Here is a 22,721-nt window from a genome sequence, read left to right on the forward strand (position 1 = left end):
ATATAACTTCGGATCACCGGAGAAGGCTAAGGAATTCTTGTACTCTCTTAAATAAACTGTAAGAGATTGTGGACGCTGGTCTGCCTTTCCCATTATTTTGGTTTACATCCCTTCATCTTTTCTTATCTTATCTTTCCCCCTATGTGTGTATGTATATATATATGTTGGGGCGTTTGGTTAATGTTGATGGGGAGAGGTGGTTACCTTATTCTATTTTACTTCTGTTTTTAGGAGCGGGGTTGTTTTTCTTTCCCCTGTTATTTTGTGGTATTATATTTAAGTATTACATGTTGAGATTGTAATCTTATAGTTATATATGGTATTAATATTCCCAAATATATTTAGATGTGGGTGTGGGTGGGGGTGGGGTGTTCACTGTTAACTCTAGCTTTATATTATATTTGAATTCTCCTCATTTTATTGAGGAACACCTGGGTCAAAGGTGGGGCACTGGTTGGAAGAGGGTAAGATGGACTGTGGGAGAGGAAGTGACGCTCCCTGGGAACAAGGGAGAAAATCTCCAATTCGGAATGTTTTATATCTTTTATACTTAGAAAGAGTTTTTTGTTATATTGTTTTGAGTGTATCAGAGAGTCTTTACTTTTGTAAATCTTGTATGCTCCATGCTCGGGATGTTCTAGATAGGGTTTCCCCTCCCGAGGGGTCTCGGATCTGTCCAGATGATTATGGCTGAACAGTCGGTTAAGTGGTGCACCTGGAATGTCAGGGGGAGTAATTCGCCAGTTAAAAGGAAGAAAATATTATCAAATCTTAAGAAGGAGAGAGTTGATATAGCTCTCCTACAGGAGAGGCACCTGTCAGATAAAGAACACTTAAAATTACGACAGGGCGGATTTGATCAGGCCTTTTTTTCCTCTTTTAATTCAAAAAGCAGGGGAGTCGTTATCCTTGTCCGGAAGAACTTCCCTTTGAAAATTCTAAATCAGATAAAAGACGAATCTGGACGATATATTTTGATTAAAGCCCTCATAAATGGAGAGGAATATGGGATCTTAAATGTGTACTGCCCCCGGCACACCCCTTTAAATTCATAACGGAAGCTTTTTCAAAACTGATGGCCTTTGGTGCCCGTCATACAATTATAGGGGGAGACTTTAATTGTATTATGGATCCGGAAATAGACAGGATTCCCAAGAGTGCCGCTGGAGTATCTCCCAGATCTAGACAACTGGCGGACCTGAATAAAGAATTAGGATTGGTAGATGTATGGAGATGTCTCCATCCACAGGGTAGAGATTTTTCTTTCTACTCTAATCCACATAAATGTCACACAAGAATTGATATGTTTTTTGCCCCATCGATTTTTCTAAATTCTATAGCAACCTGTAAAATAGGTACTATAGCAATCTCTGACCATGCCGCTGTATACATGGAAACTAAAGTAAAGAACAATGGGACATCTGCTCGGCATTGGCGTATGGACCCCTTCCTGATAAAAGATAGCAAATTTTTAAAGTACTTCTCCCAAGAACTTAAAACTTTTTTAGAAATTAATACTGGTACGGCTAACAATCCGTCAATGATGTGGGAGACCATCAAAGCTTATGCACGAGGTTTGATCATCTCCTATTCAGCGACCCAGAGGAAAATGAAGGGAGAGCAACAGCGTCGGCTCGAAGCTCGCCTAAAAGCAGCCGAAACAGCATACGCTGATAGACCTTCTATCACAAAATTGCAGAGGATTACAGCTCTTAGGACAGCTTTAAACACCGCGCTTACTCAAACGGCTAAAAGGGAAATATTATTTGCGAAACAAAGATTATATGAATATGGCGACAAACCGGGTAGATACTTAGCATTTCTTGTAAAGAAAAAGAAAGCCCCTCAAACTATTCCGACCATCAAGGAAAGTACGGGTACCCTGACTCATGATCATAAAAAGATCAATGCGACCTTTAAAGAATTTTATTCTGAACTATATAGATCGCAGGATTGTGAAGATAGGACTAGGAGGATGCAGTCATTTTTTAAAAATTTGACCTTCCCGGGCCTGACTCCGGAACAGGTGTCGGCCCTAAATACCCCTTTAACAGTCCAAGAAATACTCAAGGCAATTAGGCAACTTCAGAGCGGAAAAGCACCGGGCCCGGATGGTTTTCAAGCTGAATTCTATAAAGAATTTACAGGAATATTGGTTGACCCACTTATGGATATGTATAATTTTGCGCATAGTCAGGTCTGTCTCCTGCCCACGCTGAAAGAAGCAAATATTTCTCTTATCCTCAAAAAAGGAAAAGACCCAGAAGATTGTGCATCTTACAGACCAATATCCTTACTAAATGTAGACTTTAAAATTCTCTCAAAAATGTTAGCACTAAGACTAGAAAGGGTACTGCCATATATTATAAAGGAGGACCAGACGGGATTTATTAAGGGCCGCAGATCATCCAATAATATCAGAAGGGTCTTGAATATGATCCAAGCCTGTCATCAGGGAAAGATACCGGGAGTAGTAATTTCATTGGATGCGGAAAAGGCATTTGATAGGGTTGAATGGTCATATTTATTTTACACATTGGAAAGGTATGGCGTTGGACAGGTGTTTACCAAATGGGTTTCAACATTGTATAATGACCCCAAAGCAGCTGTTATTACTAATGGGTTAAGATCGGATGGCTTCAGTGTGGGTAGGGGCTGCCGTCAAGGATGTCCTCTCTCACCATTGTTGTTTACACTGATAATCGAACCATTAGCAGAAGCCATCCGGACTGATCCTAATATAACGGCCCCGAGGATTGGTACAGGTAAACACAAAATTACCCTCTATGCAGATGACGTTCTCTTATTCCTCAGTAATCCTTTAATGTCAGTGCCTCGTCTAATTCAAGTTATTAATACATTTAGTACATTCTCAGGCTATAAAATTAATTTTTCAAAATCGGAAGCCATGCCAATGGGTGGTCTGGCTATGATACCCCACTTAATGGACGGATCCCCTTTTCCCTTCCGTTGGTCCCTGGAGGGTTTCTTATATTTAGGTATTTTTATCACACCAGTATTTGATCAGCTGTATAGGGCTAATTTTGTACAATTAATGGAAAGGATAAGGCAGGACCTCCAGCGATGGAGAGACCTTCCGACTTCCTGGCTAGGGAGAATAGCATTAATTAAAATGAATGTTCTGCCCCGTCTCCTATATCCTATGAGAATGCTCCCGCTGATGCTGCCAAGGCTAGCCCTACGTAAATTATATGGCTGGTTGGGCTCCTTTATTTGGAACCATAGACGGCCCCTCATTAAGCTGAAGAAGCTACAGCTTCCACAGGCAAGGGGAGGACTGGACTTCCCAGACTTTAGGAAATATCAGTTAAGCTCCCTACTAAGTTACATAGCTGATTGGGTTTCATCTGATCCACAATCAATTTGGCTGGATATCGAAGCCTCCCAAGTAAAATACCCACTTATTAACCTTTTATTTTCAGATAAGAGGAAAATCATTACAGACCACTGTAAAAATCCCGTAATATTAAACACAATTAAGGCCTGGAATATAATGCGGCAAAATGAGGGTAACTCACATAAAACATCCCCCCATGCACCAATAGTAGGCGCATGGGGATTCCAACCGGGGATTACAGATGCCACCTTTAAACTCTGGAGATCCAGGGGCATCTCATGCTTAGGGGACCTATTTAAAGATGGGATCCTAATGTCCTTTGAGCAGCTGCGTCTGAAATTCGGAATACCTAATGGGGATCTCTTTCGATACATCCAAGTTCGAGATTATATACAGAGGAAGACTACATTAATAGTCTTTATAAATCAGACAGAGAACGTAATGTCTTAGGACCAGCGGGGGCATCCTCCGTTAGTACTATACACCATTTGCTACATGATGGAGTCTCAGGAGACATGGATGACCTGCTTAAAACATGGGAGCAGGACTTGGGGCTAGAAATCTCTGAGGATATGTGGAATGACATTTGGGAAAATGCTAGAAGAATTGCTATCTGTAACAGAACTCAGGCTATCCAACTAAAGATACTTCATAGGGCCCATATAGCTCCGGCTCGACTGGCAAAATTTAAGGCAGGAGCATCTCCAATGTGTCCCAAATGCAAAATAGAGGTGGGTACTCTTGCACATTGTCTGTGGACTGGTCAGAAAATCCGCAGATATTGGACTAAAGTGGCAAGTACCCTGACAGAAATTTTAGGAACGGAAATTAGGGTGGACCCTGTATGTCTCCTTTTGGGCTTTTCGAACCTCTCATCTCTGGATATGCATGGGAAGAGACTATTTTCTATTCTCTCTTTCTGTGCAAGGAAAAATATTTTGGTGAACTGGGTGGCTGAGGGCCCCCCTGGACTTTCAAATTGGCACAGATTAATTATGGAATATATCCCCCTTGACTTCCTCACAAATATGGTGCACCGAAAGACTGAATTATTTTATAAAATATGGCAGCCCTTTTTGAATTATATAAATGCAGATATTTCGGCCATCCTAACAAGGGCTTTTATTTAGTGAAGATTTCAGACCGGGCTGCTCCGGGGCCCCTTGGGAGAGGAATCCTGCGCGAATACGGGTTTTATTATATTTGATGTTTATACATTCCGAGCATGTAAGAGACTTAGGTATACACTCTGGTTAGTTATAGGTTAGATTAGTAGAAAGTTGAGGTTTTTTTTCTTTCTTTCGTTTTTTTTTCTCTTTGTTTTCTTTCTTTCTCTTTTCTTTGTTAAATTATGACTGTTGTATATATGATTTAATTGTACATCAATGTTTGTATTTGAGAGTTTTGTTCATTTTTGTAAATTTGCAAAAATGTTAAATTTCAATAAAAATATCTACAAAAAAAAACAGATTTCAATTTTTTTTTTTAAAAATCAGCTCATCAAATATCCTTTCTTCCCTGTTTAGTTTAGTCACTGTTCAAGAGTCTGCTTTCCTAACACAGCCATATCAGGCAAAGTATTAGAACCTGTAGTGTAGAAAACCAAAAGCAGGAGCAAACTTTAAGGTTTTTCATTTTTTCAACATGCTTAAGCAATCACATAGCATTAAAAGTTAAAGAGAAATCAAAGGTAGCATTAACCTACTTGTTGATCAAATGAGCTGAAAATGTGTTGCTGGAAAAGCGCAGGTCAGGCAGCATCCAGGGAACAGGAGATTCGACGTTTCGGACATAAGCCCTTCATCAATTCCTGATGAAGGGTTTATGCCCGAAACATCGAATCTCCTGTTCCCTGGATGCTGCCTGACCTGCTGCGCTTTTCCAGCAACACATTTTCAGCTCTGATACTCCAGCATCTGCAGACCTCACTTTCTCCTCGTTGATCAGATGAACCAAAGTTAAACCACATCACCCAAATATAAATAGATTAATATGATCAAACAGATCAAAATGTTACAGACAAACTTCTCAAAACAGTTGATAATTATTAAAAGGTAGAGCAGTCAGCAATCAATCACTCAGCTCAGAAGATGGAGGCTTCTAAGCAACCAGGATGACAGATGGCATCCAACAGCAAGGTACAGTATGCATGTTAAGTAATTTCTGAAAGACCAGAGGGAAAAAAAGGAACTGCCGAGGAGCACATTCCTAAAGAATTCTTTGAGAATACTTAAGACCTCCTTCCATAATTAGCTTAAAATTTGATTGCCTTAAAAGATCATAGTGGTTGAGTAGGGAGTGAAAAATTATGCCATAGCCATCATACATGATTAGAAGCTTGGTGAACCAGTTATATTTCCTGTCATTATCTGAAGTAATATTAATGAAATTCAAGTGACAGTAGTGTATAAACAGTAATACAGTTAAGATTGCTGCTTTCTTCCTGTCTCACCTCTGCCACGGCCACGCCTGCCTCGCTCTGCAAATTTATCACTTGGACTAACATCCACTCCATTTTCCTCAACTCTGTCTGCAAATTGAAAACATGGAAAAAGTTCAGGAAATATGCACTTCAGCAGAAAAAGCAAACAACTGGCTCAGTGTTACATAGAAATGAAATACTTACAATCCCTGCCTTGACTTCCTCTCCCTCGTCTAGAAGAGGCTGCACGACCCCGAATTGCTTTATCTCCACGCTTCTCTCGGTTTTCTTTATTTTCTAGAAGGCCATCTTTACCAGTTCCAAGACTTTTCTTTTTGCCTACAGTCTCCCATGAAGTCTGTACAATGACACCCAATCAAATCACTTCAGCTTTAAACCAAATTCTGTAATTCCACATCCATAACAATTCACAATCAGCTTAAGAAACAGGAATTGCACCTCAAGCCTGCCTTTCAACAAGATCAGGACTGAACTAGTTCTTCAACCCTCTTCAATCTCAGCCCTCAACTTGTATTTCTATTCAAAAATCTAACCCTCCATTCTTAGTGATCTGGCCTCCAGAACATAGAGGAATACAGAATTCCAGACATTCGCTACTGTCTGGGAGAAGAAATTTCTTTCCATGTCAGTTTGGGAAAAATTTCCCCTTATTCTGTAGTTATGTCTCCTAGTTTGAATTTGCCCTATTACTGGAAACATCTCAACATTTACCCCATCAAGCACTGCCGAAAAAATCTTGGACAGGTCAAAAATATCCTCATTCTTCCTATGAATGAAGGTCTGACCTGTTGAGCAGTCCCTAGTTAGTTAACACCTTCAGCCCAGTAGTTGGACTTGCAGGCCTCCAATGCCAGTGCACCCTTTAAATACAGCCTTAAAAACTGCACATAATACTGAAGTGGCCACACCAGCAACCTATTCTGTTATAGGAAGGCTTCAATTTTTAAATGACAACTCCCTAACAATAGAGGCTGAAATTCCATTTGCCTAATTTATTTGTTGCTAATTTTGCATTTTATAACACCACTCCCTTTGCAGAGCACTATTTTGGGAGTTTTTCATCATGTAAATAGTCTGCTTTTTGCTTCTTCCCCCTCTTTCCTACAACACATTCCATTTTATATCCTTGCAAATTTCATTATATATTTAACAAATTTTGATACATTATGCTCTTTTAAATCATTAACAGATAATTGAGCCTCTAGGACTGATCGCCATGACACTCCACAAGTTACACCTTTCCAAAACGGTAAGAGCCATGAATCCTAACTCTACCTTCAAAATGTAAACTAATCCATGCCACTGCCCCATACAGTGAGATCCATAATTTTATGGAGCATCAAATGCTTGCTGGAAATCCATATGCCCTATATCTACCAGTTTCACGGTCAACTCTGCTCGTTATACCCTCCAAGAACACTAGCAAAATTTGTCAAACATCATTACCCTTTCACAAAAGCATGCTGATTTGCATGAAAAACTTGACTAAATGCCCTGGAATTTCAAGTTTAATAGTCCCAATAGGTGATGTTGGGTTAATTGGCCTATAGTTTCCGGCTTGGTCTCCCTCCCTTCTTGGAGAGGTGTTACAATAGCAGTTTGCTAATTTACTGAAATTTTCCTGAAATCTATATAGTTCTAGAATATTTCAAGTAATGCCTTTGCTATCAGTGCAACCAGTTCCTTTCCCAAAAAATAAAACAGCTGAATTCAGGCCATCAGATCCTGTATCCACAATTATTTTAGCTACTCTTTTTAGATGCTTGTAGAGGCTATTGCTTTTGTATTTATATAGCTTACCAATTTACTTTCAATTTCCACATCTATTAACATTTTAATCATCTGCTGATCCCCAAAAAATCCAATATGCTGATCTACATTTGGTTTTCACAACTTCATATGTCTTCTCTTTTGGTCGGATAGTCTCTGACCAATTTGGTTCAGCACAGGATAACACGACCACCTGCCTTAAGCATTAGTGTTCTAATTATTACTTTGTCTCTAATTTTTGTTGCACTCATCTCCATACATTTTCTACCCCTTCCTGTTACATTTTTAATCGCTCATATCTTGACTATGTTCGCATACTATTCTCATGTCTTCTTCATGTTGTAAACTTCCTTTCAATTGAAGCAGCCAGCATTGGAAGCAGTTCAAGAGAGGCTCAGCAGCCTAGTTCCTGGGAACAAATGATTGACTAAGTTTGCAGATGACACCAAAATTGGAGATGTAGTGGACAGTGAAAGAGATTACCTCAGGATCTTTATCAGATGGACAAAAAGGCTGAGTAGCAGCAGATGGAATTTAATTCAGATAAATGAGGTGCGCTGCATTTTGGAAAAGCAAATCTTAGCACAACCTACACACTTAATGGTAAGGTCCTAGGGAGTGTTGCTGAACAAAGGCTTTGGAGTGCAGGCTCATAGATTCTGCAAAGTGGAGTCGCAGGTAGATCGGACAGTGAAGGCAGTGTTTGGTATGCTTGCCTTTACTGGTCAATGCATTCAGTATAGGAGTTGGGAGGTCATATTGTGGCTGTACAGGGCATTGGTTAGGCCATGTTTGGAATATCGCGTGCAATTCTGGTCTCCCTCCTATCGGAAGGATGCTGCAAAACTTGAAAAGGTTCAGAAAAGATTTACAAGGATGTTGCCTGAGTTGGAGGGTTTGAGCTATAGGGAGAGATTGAATAGGCTGGGGTTGTTTTCCCTGGAGCGTCGGGGGCTGAGGGGTGACCTTATAGAGATTTATAAAATCATGAGGGGCATGGATAGGGTAAATAGACAGCCTTTCCCCTGGGGTGGGGGAGTCCACATCTAGAGGGCATAGGTTTAGAGTGAGGGGGAAAAAGTTTAAAAGGGACTTAAGGGGCTACTTTTTTTTTTAAAATGCAGAGGATGATGCACATATGAAATGAGTTGCCAGAGGAATTGTGGAGGCTTGGACAATTACAACATTTTAAAAAAAGGCAGCTGGATGAGTATGTGAATAGGAAGAGATTAGAGGGCTATGCGCCAAGTGCTGATAAATAAGACTAAATTAGGTTAGGATATCTGGTCAGCTTGGACGAGTTGGACCAAAGGGTCTGTTTCCATGCTGTATATCTCAATGACTGACTTATCAAGAACTGCTGAACAGCTAAGGCCTTTATTCAATAGCATGAAGAATGAAGAGTGATCTTATTGAAAGAAAAGATTGAGGGTGCTAGACAGGGTTGTTGCCACTAATGGGAAAAATCTCAAACAAAAAGGGAATGTTTACAGAATAAAGAACCCTAAGCAGAACTGTTGGCAAAGTGCAGACTTAAAACTTGAAATACCGTCAAGATCCCAGTCATAAGAGTCACAATAACTTGAAGTTCAGTTAGTTTAGTTATAATCAGACAACAGCTCACCTGACATGAGTTCAATCGAACTTCTCATGGCATTCCACATGGCTGTAATTATCTAGGATTCATACCCTAACTTAAAAGACTCCTACCTATCTTTTTGTTTTAAAGAATATTTGGTCGAAGTTCCATAACTTATACGCTCAAGATCTGAAGTCAGTTGTGAAGGAGAGGAAACTGGAGTTTCTCTCTATTCCTCAAATGTTTAGAGATTGGTTGAAAAGGTATTTACTGAGACACCCAATCTCATTCCTGCAGATAAGTTGGTTATCTTCTGTCTAGGTATTGTCAAACAAAAGCAAAATCGAACAAAATGATGTAAACTAGGAATCAAATGATATATTATCTAAACTGGGTATTGGTTCCTGCACATTATCCATGCTCCAAACATTTGAGGTAGACAAAAAAAATTCAAGTTTAGATACAAGATATCAATTGCTCAAAATTTACTTGCTATGAGACTATTTCAGAGTTATGTGCAAGCTCACTTTTTGAAACACTCGCTGCAGTGGTTCAAGGCAGCTCACCACCAACTTCTCAAGGGCAACTAAAGACAGGCAATAAATTCTGGCCAGGCAGAAACATCTACATCTCATGAATGGATAAAAAAAATTTCCATCACTAGCTATCTTAGAATAGAAAATAATGACTGCTACTTCCTAACATACATGGCCAACTTAGTCACAGATGTACAGCATGGAAATAGACCCTTCGGTCCAACCTGTCCATGCTGACCAGATATCACAACCCAATCTAGTCCCACCTGCCACACATCCCTGGCCCATATCCCTCCAAATCCTTCCTATTCATATACCCATCCAAATGCCTCTTAAATGTTGCAATTGTACCAGCCTCCACCACTTCCTCTGGCAGCTCATTCCATACATTGACCACTGTGAAAACGTTGCCCCTTAGGTCTTTTTTATATCTTTCCCCTCTCACCCTAAACCTATGCCCTCTAATTCTAGACTCCCCGACCCCAGGGAAAAGACTTGGCCTATTTCTCCTATCTACGCCCCTCAATTTTGTAAACCTCTATAAGGTCACCCCCTCAGCCTCTGACACTCCAGGGAAAACAGCCCCAGCCTGTTCAGCCTCTCCCTGTAACTCAGATCCTCCAACCCTGGCAACATCCTTTTAAATCTTTTCTGAACCCTTTCAAGTTTCACAACATCTTTCCAATAGGAAAGAGACCAGAATTGCACGCAATATTCCAACAGTGGCATAACCAATGTCCTGTACAGGTGCAACATGACCTCCAAACTCCTGTACTCAATACTCTGACCAAGAAAGGAAAGCATACCAAACACCGCCTTCACTATCCTATCTACCTGCGATTCCACTTTCAAGGAGCTATGAACCTGCACTCCAAGGTCTCTTTGTTTGGCAACACTCCTGAGGACCTGACCATTAAGTGTATAAGTCCTGCTAAGATTTGCTTTCCCAAAATGCAGCACATCGCATTTATCAGAATTAAACTCCATCTGCCACTTCTCAGCCCATTGACCCATCTGGTCCAGATCCTGTTGTAATTTTGGTGTCATCTGCAAACTTACTAACTGTACCTCTTATGCTCACATCTAAATCATTTATGTAAATGACAAAAAGTAGAGGGCCCAGCACCGATCATTGTGGCACTCTACTTGTCACAGGCCTCCAGTCTGAAAAACAACCCTCCACCTCAACCACCACCCTCTGTCTTCTACCTTTGAGCCAGTTCTGTATCCAAGTGGATAGTTCTCCCTGCATTCCATGAAATCTAACCTTGCTAATCAGTCTCCCATGGGGAACCTTGTCGAATGCCTTACTTATTCAATTTAAAAACTTCAAATCTGGAACCAATCATAATGGGAGTTAGGGGTTGTATGCTGGAAAATCCTTGATTAAATGTTCCCAGGACCAGTCAACACATTTCTACCAATTATATAGAAATGTTTACAATTTGACAATTTTCAGTCTTTCAGTAACAGCTCAACAGTATGTTCAGTTATAAGTTTTTGAAAATTAATAGTTTTAAGTGCAGACAGATGTACCTTTTCCAAACCCCTGCAAATACAAAAATAAAAACACAATAGTTTAGCATCATAGATGAATAATGAAATGCTTTTGTTCTCACCGTATCTGAATTTCCTTCCAGCAGTACGTTGATTGCTTTGTTTACATCACCATTGCAGTCATGAAGTGCAACTATGCTTTCATCTGGGTTCTTTCCAGTGACTTCCATTAACTAAAAAAGTTCCATTAAAAATAAGGTATTATTCTACTGTTAATGATAAATATTGTACTAAATTAGAGTAACTGGAAACATCTACACAATGCATTCAACCATTTAAACAAGTGATTGAAAAAGAAAAATGCAGAGTTTTCATGAGAGGCCTGCTCTCAAATTTCTCAACCACACAAGCCTAATTTTATGCATTCAGATTTAAATATACCACAAATCTCAAATGCAACCCCTACTTTGAAAAACCACACATTTAGTATCAGCTTAGTCAAATGACTTAACTACTTGATATTTGTTGATGAGTGCAAGGGAGAAATCTATTTTTAAGAAACTGACTTTGCATTACATGTTGAGTCTTACTCACTTGCTTCACTTTCTCTTCAAAGTCTGCATCATTCTTATCATAGATCATTTGGGCAAGTCGAATTTGTTCTGCTGTAGCCTAAAACATCAACAGTTCAGAATATGCTCAGTTTCAAGGAATTACTTTATATCTAATAAATATAAGAACCACTCTAAACAGTAACTGGAAAGCAAACAAAATAGCCAATATTCTCCGGTCCTTTCTCCCACAGAGGGAAATTGTTAAAACAAATTAGGAAAAAAAGTCCATACGTAATTACTATTTTTGAAGTTCATTTGCCTGCCTGACTAGATTTGCACTGATAAGCAATTCAGCCCCTTACCTGTACTGGTTTCTGTATCTGTGCGCATGTCTGAGTCTGTATCTTGTCCCGAGTGCCACGAGATCGGTCATTGCCCACTGAAGACATCATATACAGTATATACAAAACAATGTACAAAATAGAAAATCTGTAAAAGGAACATTAAGTTTTACAACTCATGCATGTATTCCAGTTTAAAAATAATTTGAAACTCCATTAGGAGTCAATGGATAAAATCGCCTCCTTCAGTACTAATCAACAATTCTAGGAAAAAAATTCCAGTTGGCTTGGATTGAAGGGAAAATGCAAAAAGAAATTGAATGAAAAGTCAGCTACCAGCACTGTCAATAATGCAACACTGTTGAAAACAAACCTAGATTATTTTTCTGGGCCAATACAGAGAATGCAAGACATTATATCAGCAATGAATTAGTTTCCCAGTATTGAGAGTCAGATAATAAAGCACAGAAAGACACACTTGAATCCAACTCATCCATGCTGATAACTGGACTAGTCCCATTTGCCTGCATTTGACTTACATCCATCTAAAACCTTCCCATTCAGGTGCCATTTAAAGTTTAATTGTACCAGCTTTCACCACTTCCTCCAGCAACTCGTTCCATTCAAGCATCATCTTCTGTGCGAAAGGGTGACCACCTCTTGGGATTATACTACTGCAGCCAAGGGAGTCAACAAAAATTGAGAAGTAAATTTGTAAGGAGATTCCAGTTATCTGCAAGAATAACACATTTATAATAATAGGATATTTTCCCTTTCCAAATGTAGACTAAGACTAGGATGGAGAGGAATTATTTTAAGCATGGACATGAAAATTTTCCAATTCTGTGTTGAGGAGGAGCAAAACTGGACCTTCTCTTGGGGAAATAAGAAGGGCAAGTGACTGAGGTGTCATTGGGGGTGCATTTTGGGGCCAGTGACCTAAATGCTATTAGTTTTAAAAATGTTACAGCAAAGGATAGACCAGACCTAAAAATTAAATTGGAGTAAGGCCAATTTTGATGATCTTAGGCAAGAACTTTCATATGTTGATGGGGCGGATGTTCACAGTTAAAGGGCAAATAGGAACTGGCAATAAACAGTACAAGTGGAGAGTGGGAAGCCTTCAAAATTGAGAAGGGAGTCCAGAGACACAATGTTGCTGTTAGTCTGAAGGGCAAGGCTGGTAGTTGTAGGAAATGCTGGAGGACCAGAGAAATGAGACTCCTGTCAAGGAAAAAAGTGAGAAAGCACATCTAAAGTATAGACAGCGGGATCGAGTGAATCCAGTTTGTGAAGATCTGTAGCTCGGGAGCTGGTTGGATTTGTTGTTGATCTGTTCCATCCCCTTTCTCGGTAACATCAATATTGTGCTGCCTCCTGAGAAGCGCCATTCTGTTGCACTGAATTTATGTGGTCCTGTTTGAGTTGTTTCCGGCTGGTGCTGGTTTCTCCAGAAATCCCATACAACAACTGCACTAAGCACAGGGTAGGACAAACAGGCAGACATCCATGAACACCAACTAGCAACATGAACAACTGTCCATAGTATCCATACACAGACAACAAGAACCAGCAGTTTGACTGGGACAACATAATACTAGAACAGACTAAACAAAGAACAAGGAAATTCCTGGAAGCATGGTACTCACCCTCTGACTCCAACGCATACATTAACCTGGACCCAATATACAAACTGCTGCAATGGAAAACCAAAACCAGCACTAACCAGAAACAGTTCAAAAAGAACCACAAATTCAGTTCAGCGGAACAGTACAGCAGCACTTCACAGGAGGCAACACAGGATGAAATGTCGGTCAACAAACCTACCAGGTCAGGTAACAGACCAACAACGAATCATTGAGTGAATCCCCTGAAGGGTACAAAGGGCAGGAAGAGTATCCTCAAGAAATCAGGAGGGGAAAAAAAGGGACATGAGATAGCTTTGAGAGATCAGGTGAAGGAGAAACCAAAAGGATTCTACAAATACATTAAGGACAAAAGAGTACCTAGGGAGAAAATGCAGCCCCTTAAAGATCAGCAAGATCGTAGAACCACAGTAGATAGGTAAAATATTAAACAAGTATTTTTCATCAGTGTTTATTGTGGAGGGGGATATGGAAGCTACTGAACTTGGGGAAATAAGGTGTTATCTTAAAGTGCCCATACTACACAGCAGATAGTGCTGGATGCCTTAAAACTCAAAAGTGGTTACATCCCCAGGGAAAAGACCCTATCCATGCCCCAAAATGCAACACCTCATTTATCTAAATTAAACTCCATCTGCTACTCCGGCACCTATTTGCCATTGATCAAGTTTCCATCAAATGCTTGATTTGTATCTTGTAGATGGTGGAGAGGCACAAATCCTAATTCTCTGAAGTCTACCTACAGGACCTCATCTCCCCAAACATGGAACAATCTCTGGCTGTTCACAACATTTCATGACCTTTTGAACCAACACCCAGGAGAAAAAACAACCCACCTTGTATTCACCTGTCTATTCCCCTCACTGATGGATACTGACAACAGGTCATCTTTCTCCTCTTTCCTCCCCTCCCCACCCCACCCCCCCCCTTATCCCTTTCTCTCCTCCTTCCCATAATCAGGCCAAAACTACTTTTGCACAGAGATGACCTTAGAGAACTGATGCCCTCGCTACCAGCCCAACAGTCATCCATTCTCACATTGCCTGCACTTCTTTAGGTTGAAGGGTGACCACTTTGTGCAACACACTAACCACAAATCTCAGCCTCATGAATGCACTGTTGTGCCCTCAGCTATCATTTAAGCTTTAACCTTCTCAAGCTCCCCAACCCTCCCCAAGAATCTTGTATTCGTCAAATAAAATCATGTCTCATTCTTCCAAATTCCAATGGCTACTGGCTCAACTTGTCCAAAACCATTCATTGCCCTACTGATCAAAAATCTATTTACTGCAGCCGTAAAAGACCACTGGGTCTTGCATCAGTGGTGGACAAGTTGTTGGGAGGGAATCCTGAGGGACAGGATTCACACTTATTTGGAAAGGCAAGGGCTGATTAGGCATAGTCAACACAGCTTTCTGTAGGGGAAACCATGTCTTATGGACCTTGAGGTTTTTGAAGTAACAAAGGATTGATGACAGTAGAGCAGGAGATGTGATCTACATGGATTAGAGTGAGGGATTTGACAAGGTTGCCCACAGTAGACTGGTTAGCAAGGTTAGATCACATGGAAAATATGGAGAACTGGCCATTTGGATACAGAACTAGCATGAAAAGAGAGGATGGTAGAAGGGGGTTGCTTTTCAGACTGGAGATCTGTGACCAGCAATGTGCCACAAGGATCAGTGCTGGGTCCACTGCTTTTTGTCATTTTATATAAGTGATTGGATATAAAGATAGGAGATACGGCTAGTAAGTTTGCAGATGACACCAAAAACAGATACAGTGGACAGCGAAGGTTACCTCAGAGTACAACAGGATCTTGATCAGACAGGCCAGTGGGCCAAGGAATGGCAGATGGAGGGTTAATTTAGATAAATGGGAGGTTTGCATTTTGGAAAGACAAATCAGGGCAGGATTTATACATTTAAATGGCAAGGTTCTGGGGAGAGTTGCTGAACAAAGAGACCTTGGAGTACAGATTCGTAGCTCCATTAAAGTAGAGTTGCAGGTAGATAGGATAGTGATGGTGGTGGGTGGTTTGCTTTCCATTATTGGTCAGAGTATTGAGTACAGGAGTTGGGGAGGTCATGGTGCAGCTGTACAGGACATCCGTTAGACCACTTTTGGATCCTGCGTTCAATCCTGATCTCCCTGCTACAGGAAGGATGTTGTGAAACTTGAAAGGGTTCAGAAAAGATTTACAAGCATGTTGCCAGGGTCAGAAGACGAGCTATAGAGAGAGGCTGAATAGGCTGGGGCTATTTCCTTTGGGGTATCGGAGGCTGAGAGGTGACCTTTCAGAGGTTTATAAAATCATGAGGGACACAGATAGAGGAGAGTATATGGGAGTGCAAAACTAGAGGTCATAGGTTTAGGATGAGAGGGGAAAGATTTGAGAGAGACCTAAGGGGCAACTGTTTCATGCAGAAGTTGATGCCTACATGGAATAAGCTGCCAGAGGAAATGGAGGCGGCTGGTACAATTAGGACATTTAAAAGGCATCTGGATGGGTACATAAATAGGAAGGGTTTAGTGATACAGGCCAAATGCTGGCAAATGGGACTGGATTAATTTAGGATATCTGGTCAGCATAGACTTTTTTGCTCCAACTTGTCTATACTGACTCTGCTCCCACAGGCTTGCGTAGCAGAGTTCCAAACACACACAATCCTGAGAAATAAATCAGTTTTAAATAGCACCCTTTGTTCTAACACTATGCTCTCTCTTCTGAGAGAAGCCCACAAGGACAAACATCCTCTTACCTTGTCAAGCCCCTTAAGAATCATGGGTTTCAATTTGTTCGAGAGTTTAGAACAATAAATGGTGATCTGAGTCCCAACCCACTTAACCACCAGGATACCAGGAACCATGGTGAAAATTCTCTAAAAGGTTACCAATTAAATGACATCTTTCCTAAACTAAGGGATTCACAACTGCTCATAGTACTCCAGAAATGGACTCAGTTGTACCTTATACAATTGCACTAAGACTTCCTTGTGTTCCATACACAAGTACTCTTTCCCCAAACATCCCTTTGTTTAGCAGCTATTTGCAGTTTCTCTCCATTTTAAGTAATATTCTGCTCTTCTGTTCTCGTCCAAAATGAAGAATTTCCCATTTTCCCACATTATACTCAGTTTGCCAACTTTTTCCCAGTTACTTCACCCAATCTCTCAACTTTGTATCATTCTCAACCTACCTTTCCACCTACTTCAGCAACATTTGCAAGCTTGCCAACAACACTTGCACTTTTTTCCCCCTCAAAGTCATTAATATACTTTGCAATGAATTGCAGTCCAAGCATGAATCCTGCTGGAACCCAACTGGTCATGGCTTGCCAACATGAAAAGGCACCTTTCATCCTCATTCCATGGTTCCTGCCAATTCACCAAGTTTCTACCCACATCAATTTACTACCTCTAATACAATGGAGTATGTTTTAACCTTCTGCAAAACTCCTTTTCAAACATGTGCCTTCCAAAAGTCATCTACTGGATTCCCACTGGTTGAGACTTCCCCAAAACGCTCTAACAAGTTAGTCAAGCACTATTTCCTTTTCACAAACCCATGATGACTCTGCTTGATTAGATTACATTTTCCAAATATAATGCTATTAGACTTTAATAATTAATCCCAAAACATCTCCAACAGATTAGGCCTATTGGTCCATAGGCTTCCCACCATTTTTGAATAGGGGTATTAGATTAGCAATTTTCCACTCGTCTGGTATATCGCCAAATCCCAACCACCATTGGAAAATTATGACCGATACATCCAGAGTATTTGCAGCTACCTCTTTCAAACCAGGCAACCATAGAAAACATCCTTACTTTCCTGCAATGCGAGAGTCCAAATCACTGGCTACACCGAAATGTTAACCTCTCGTGAGTAAATGTACCAACACCCCCAGATTCCTGTATACCACAGGTTCTACAATTTCTCTAATAATATACTGTTTTACTATTCTTCCTGCCAAAGTAAGGAAGTTCACACTTTCCCACATGACACTCCATCTGCCATTGCTGAAAAAATATCCAAGACAAACCTTTTCATCTTGTACAAATAGGACGAAAGAAACTTGGAAAGGGAACGCCAATCACAGAGGAGCTAATGGCCTAGTGGCAATACCATTAGGATGTTACTCCAGAGACAGAGTCATACAGGGACCTGAATTCAAATCTCACCGTGGTACAAGGTGGAATTTGAATTAACTAAAATCTGGAATTATTAGAGGAGAGTCTAAATGGCCTATTGTCAATCGTCAGAAAGACCCAGCTGGCCCATTAATGTCCTTTAGGAAAGGAAATTGCCATCCTCACTTGATGTGACCTACGTGACCCTTACTACACACCAATGTGATTGGCACTTATCTGCCCTCTGGACAAGTAGGGATAGGCAATAAATGCTGGCCTAACCAGTGACACTCCTCATCCCTTAAAAAGAAAATTAGGCAACATGAAAACAGGCTGATTAGCTGGATACCTGATTGGCAGCAAGTTGCAGCTTCATTCTTTAACTCAACCTTGGCCAGCTGATTAGCATTCTATCAAGCAAGCAGAGCAATTGGTCAAGGTGTTTGCTTTGGGTTTCAGCAAGAATTGAGAGTCTTTCAGAACCCTTCTGCTACTAAAAAGGGAGCAATACGCACACAGCTTCCTTTTCTTACGTAGAATGGAGCTCTGTGAAAGGACATGTAGATTATAGCACATGATAATGAAAAATTGCAGGCCAACTCTGAACCTTACTCATTTCCAATACAGTGGCAATCGTTGAAGTGCTCTCCAACTACAGAAATAAACCTACTGCAGGACCGCGTATCCTGAGGATGGCCAGCAATGACTGAGTGCAACTGCCCAGAGTCAGTGCAATATTTTCAATACAGTCTGCAAGTCAATGAGATGTACACGTTACATACCTGGCATCACAGTGATACTATCACATTGCTCATTTTGTACTAGAAAAGATTATGGTTGGCTGAATGGTGGCATCTTGGTCATGGAGAAATGACACATTTACTTCAAAGCAGCACAGCAAGATGGCTTGCTTCATCCATTGCCCAAATTGAGACTATTTTCCTTCTTAGGGTTGCCATCTTCAGCAGTTCCTCAAGTCAGAATGATTTTATTCCACTGGAGATGTGGTTTGCAGAGCTAAGTCCACCATAGATATGGCAGGTGGTATTTTAAGAGGCAGAGACAATGTTTGAGGTTTTACACATTCATTCAAGTTTGAAGCCAGGCTCCACCTGCACATGATGCAGAAATGTTTGACAAATTTGCACACACTTCTCTAATTTGGCAGGCTCAGAAGAGAGATTCCCATTAGTTGGAGGAATTGTATCTTTTTGCCCAAGGAGGGTCGGAGGGTGTCTCAAGGCATTTTGTCCTCATGGCATCTACTTGTTGTGATAAGCTTGCAATTTAGAAGTCTTGTTTCAAACCTGTAGATGATGTGGCCTGCTGAACACACCTGACTGACAGCACATAATGCTGTCCTCTCTCATTCCTGATGAAGAGTTTAAGCTCGAAACATCGACTCACCTGCTCCTCAGATGCTGCATGACTGGCTGTGTTTTTCCAGCATCACACTCTTCGACTCTGCCTCACTTTCTCAGTGCCTTAATGTTGGCTGGAAAGAATACTGATATTATCCCGCCTTTAGATTTGCAGGATTTTTGAGGGCATTCCTGGCAATATTTCTTTTGGCTTTTATGGTGTCTGTTGTAATTTGTCTATGTCCCAGATATGCACAAAAGGCCAGATAGCACTAGAGCTCTAAAATATAACCTAAGTGCCTGGCACAAGGTCATCATTGAACACACTTCAGATGGCAAAGTCAGTAGTGATGTAGATGTTGAATTTCATTTTCAATATTTGCCATCATTTAAAAGGAGGTACCCAACATTGCAGAATTGATCCAGTGCCCAGAAGTATACTGTAGATCTTGATAATGAGCATGGTGTGCAGGTGAAGCAGGTTAGCAGCAATAACATGGTTTCTATATGTTCAGCTCAGAGGCCATTCATGAGGAACTGTTGGTCATGAGGAACTACTTTCCAGCACTAATTTCATCCAGCCAACACTGGTTCAATACAAAGTGCAAAATACCACTTCAGGAGCAGTAGTACAAGGTATATTTAATAAGGCATCAGTTGGATGCTACACTACAGGTAGAAAAGAAACAAGAGAAAGCAAAAAGTGGCCATAACAGCACATCACACTTACTCAGTGCAATCACACCTGATGTGTTCAACTCCACTTTTCTGCCAGTTGTGTGGATCTCTCAATGCTGAAATCCCAAAAATCAATCCTACTCCAGTGATCACAGATTCAGTGATCAAAACTGACAATGAAGGTCAAAGAGTCATACAGCACAAAAACAGATTCATCTGCCCAACTCATTCCAAAACTGAAGCAGCCCCATTTGCCTACATTTGGCCACAGCCCTCTAAACTCAACTTAGCCATGTACCTGTCCAAATGCTTTTGTAAAAAGATAGTTGTACTCTGCTATATCACCTCCTCCAGCAACTCATTCAACGTACTCACCATCCTGTGTGAAACTGGTGCCCCTCCAGTCCCTTTTAAATCCTTCCCCTCTTACCCAAACCTACGCCCAATCGTTTTGGAGTTGCCTACCCTGAATAAAAAAAAGCCTCGATTATTCACCTAATCTATCCTTCATGATTTTAAAACCTCTAAAAATGTCACCCCTGAACCTCTTACACTCTAGGAGGCCTAACCAGCCTTTCCTTCAAATTCAGACCTTCCAGTCTTGGGAACATCCTTTAAAGTTTTGTACGCAGCACTCCAAAGTGGCCTAACCAATGTCTTGCACAGCTCTAACATTATGTCCCAACTCCAATTTAATGCTTTCACCAAAGGCAAGCATGCCAAAAACCACCTTCACCACCCTGTCTACCTGTAACACCAATTCTGTCTCTTACTGTCAAGCTAATTTTGCATCCAATTGGCTAGCTCTCCATAGATCCTATGTGGCCTAACTTTACAAATCAGTCTACCATGCAGAACCTTGAAGGCCTTGCTAAAACCATGTAGGATATGACTACTGCTCTGCCTTCATTTATTTTCTTTGTCACCTCGTCAAAAAAACTCAAAATTTGAAACATGACATGCCATGGACAAAGCTATGCTGACTATCCCAAATCAGTCCTTGCCTTGCCAAATACATTTAAATCCCCTCTCAGAATCACCTCCAACAACTTAACCACTGATGTCAGACTCAGCTTGTAGTTGTCTGGATTTCCTTGCAGCCTTTCTTAAATAATGCATTAACATTCGCCACCCTCCAGTCTTCCAGCTCCTCAGCCATGGCTGTCAAACATCTGACAGAGGTCCCAAATTTCTTCCCTGCCTTCCTACAACGTCGAGAGATACTTGATCAGGTCTCAAGGATTTATCTATCTTTATGCATTTTAAGACCTCCAGCACCTCTTCTGTAATATGGACTCCTTAAGACACCGATTTCCAAAGATTCACAACCCTTTGAGTGAACTAGTTTCTTCTCCTTTCAGTCCAAAGTGATCAGTCGATTAAGTTCAGACAGTGACCATATGTTTTGGATTCCTCAACCAGAAGGAGTAATCTGTTTTCACCCTACCATGCCACTTCAGAATCTTGAATGTTTCAATCAAATTAAACTTCCAATAACTACAGCTTCAAACTGTACAACAACCATCCCATTCCAAAGGGCCAAAGTTAGTGAACCTTCACTATACTATCACCAATACAACTACAGAGGAACTTCGATTATCCAAAGGGCATGGGCGGAATTGTATTTCATTCAGTTAATCGAATTCCGGATAAACAAGTGCCAGATAACAGTTTAGTTGAGCATCAGGAACTTGAAATCTTTCTAGGTAATCTGATATTCAGATAATTGAATGCCAGATATTCGAGGTTCCTCTGTATACCCATGAATATAGACCGCTAAACAGTACGCAGTATTCCAGATGTGGTACTACAATAGCCGCAAGATATTTAAGCTGTACTTTAATTCCCTTGCACTGAAGGTCAATATGCCATTGGTCTTCCGATTGCTTACTCTAACTGCATGCTAGCTTTTTGCTCTCCTTGTCCTTTTCATAACCAAGTCACTTTAAACATCAAAACCTACAAGTCCCATAACTTTCAAGTAAAAATTGGCTTTTCTTAGGACTAACACTGCCCTTTACTGTGTGCCATCTCAAACTGGAATCTCGGGAGATCCAAGATGGCGGCGACTCAGCAAGTCTGAGTTTACAGTGCTCTTCCCAAAACCTGGGTAAAGTGAGTTACTCACCCCCACCACACTTACCAAACCACCCAAAAAAAATTTCTAACCTTAATTAGCTGCTTACTATTATATTTAAGCAGTTTAATATTAAGTGGATAATGAGTAAACCAAAGGGATCCCACAGCTCTCAGAAAACAAAGACCCCTCCCCCACCCTCCCCTCCTCCTCCGGCTGCAGCTGATGTAAAAACAGGCCTTGAAGAGATGATTGCCAGGCTGGAAACAACACTCGTCAATTTCATCGCAGAATCCAGACAGAGATGGAATGCATTCGAAGAAAAGCTGCAGAAACACAGCCAAGCTCTCGAGGAATTACAGGGCCGAGTGAAGGGGGCGGAGCTAAAGGCCACGACCTCCAAGGCTGCAGCTCAAACAGCTGCAGAACAGGTGCGAGCTCTGGAGCAGAGAGTCCGGGCCTTTGAAATCTACATGGATGACCTGGATAATAGAAATCGGAGAAAGAATATCCGTCTTCTGGGCCTCCCTGAACAAGAAGAGAAGGGACAGTTAGCAGTATTTCTGGAGCGATGGCTCCCCCAGCTTTTAAACCTGGGGGCTGAAACTGACCGGGTAAGGGTGGAGTGGGCCTACCGGGTCGCAGCACGCGGATCTGGCCCAAACCAGCGCCCATGCCCGGTCCTGTTCCGGATGCAGAGTTATAGGGAGAGGCAGATACTCCTGGATGCCTCCAGAAATCTTGGAAA

At 41.1% G+C, this 22,721-nt stretch overlaps 1 protein-coding gene across 7 annotated transcripts in view; it reads right to left on the bottom strand.

Moving 5' to 3' along the window:
- Positions 1-22,721, bottom strand: part of ubap2a (ubiquitin associated protein 2a) — a 122,274-nt gene that overhangs the window by 85,417 nt on the left and 14,136 nt on the right. For 5 of the 7 annotated variants that reach the window (XM_060855828.1, XM_060855875.1, XM_060855501.1 and 2 more), the window contains exons 2-6: positions 12,100-12,226; positions 11,778-11,855; positions 11,306-11,416; positions 5,985-6,138; positions 5,811-5,888 (exon numbers count right to left, since the gene is read on the bottom strand). In XM_060855828.1, coding sequence (XP_060711811.1) covers positions 5,811-5,888; positions 5,985-6,138; positions 11,306-11,416; positions 11,778-11,855; positions 12,100-12,189 — 511 coding nt within the window. In that variant the 5' untranslated portion in view covers positions 12,190-12,226. Of the gene's footprint in view, positions 1-5,810; positions 5,889-5,984; positions 6,139-11,305; positions 11,417-11,777; positions 11,856-12,099; positions 12,227-12,666; positions 12,682-22,721 lie in introns of those variants that run through there. The other 2 variants (XM_060855739.1, XM_060855884.1) reach the window with 2 other exon arrangements.

The sequence above is a fragment of the Hemiscyllium ocellatum genome, chromosome 1 (assembly GCF_020745735.1).
Source record: "Hemiscyllium ocellatum isolate sHemOce1 chromosome 1, sHemOce1.pat.X.cur, whole genome shotgun sequence".
NCBI classification, from domain to species: domain Eukaryota; kingdom Metazoa; phylum Chordata; class Chondrichthyes; order Orectolobiformes; family Hemiscylliidae; genus Hemiscyllium; species Hemiscyllium ocellatum.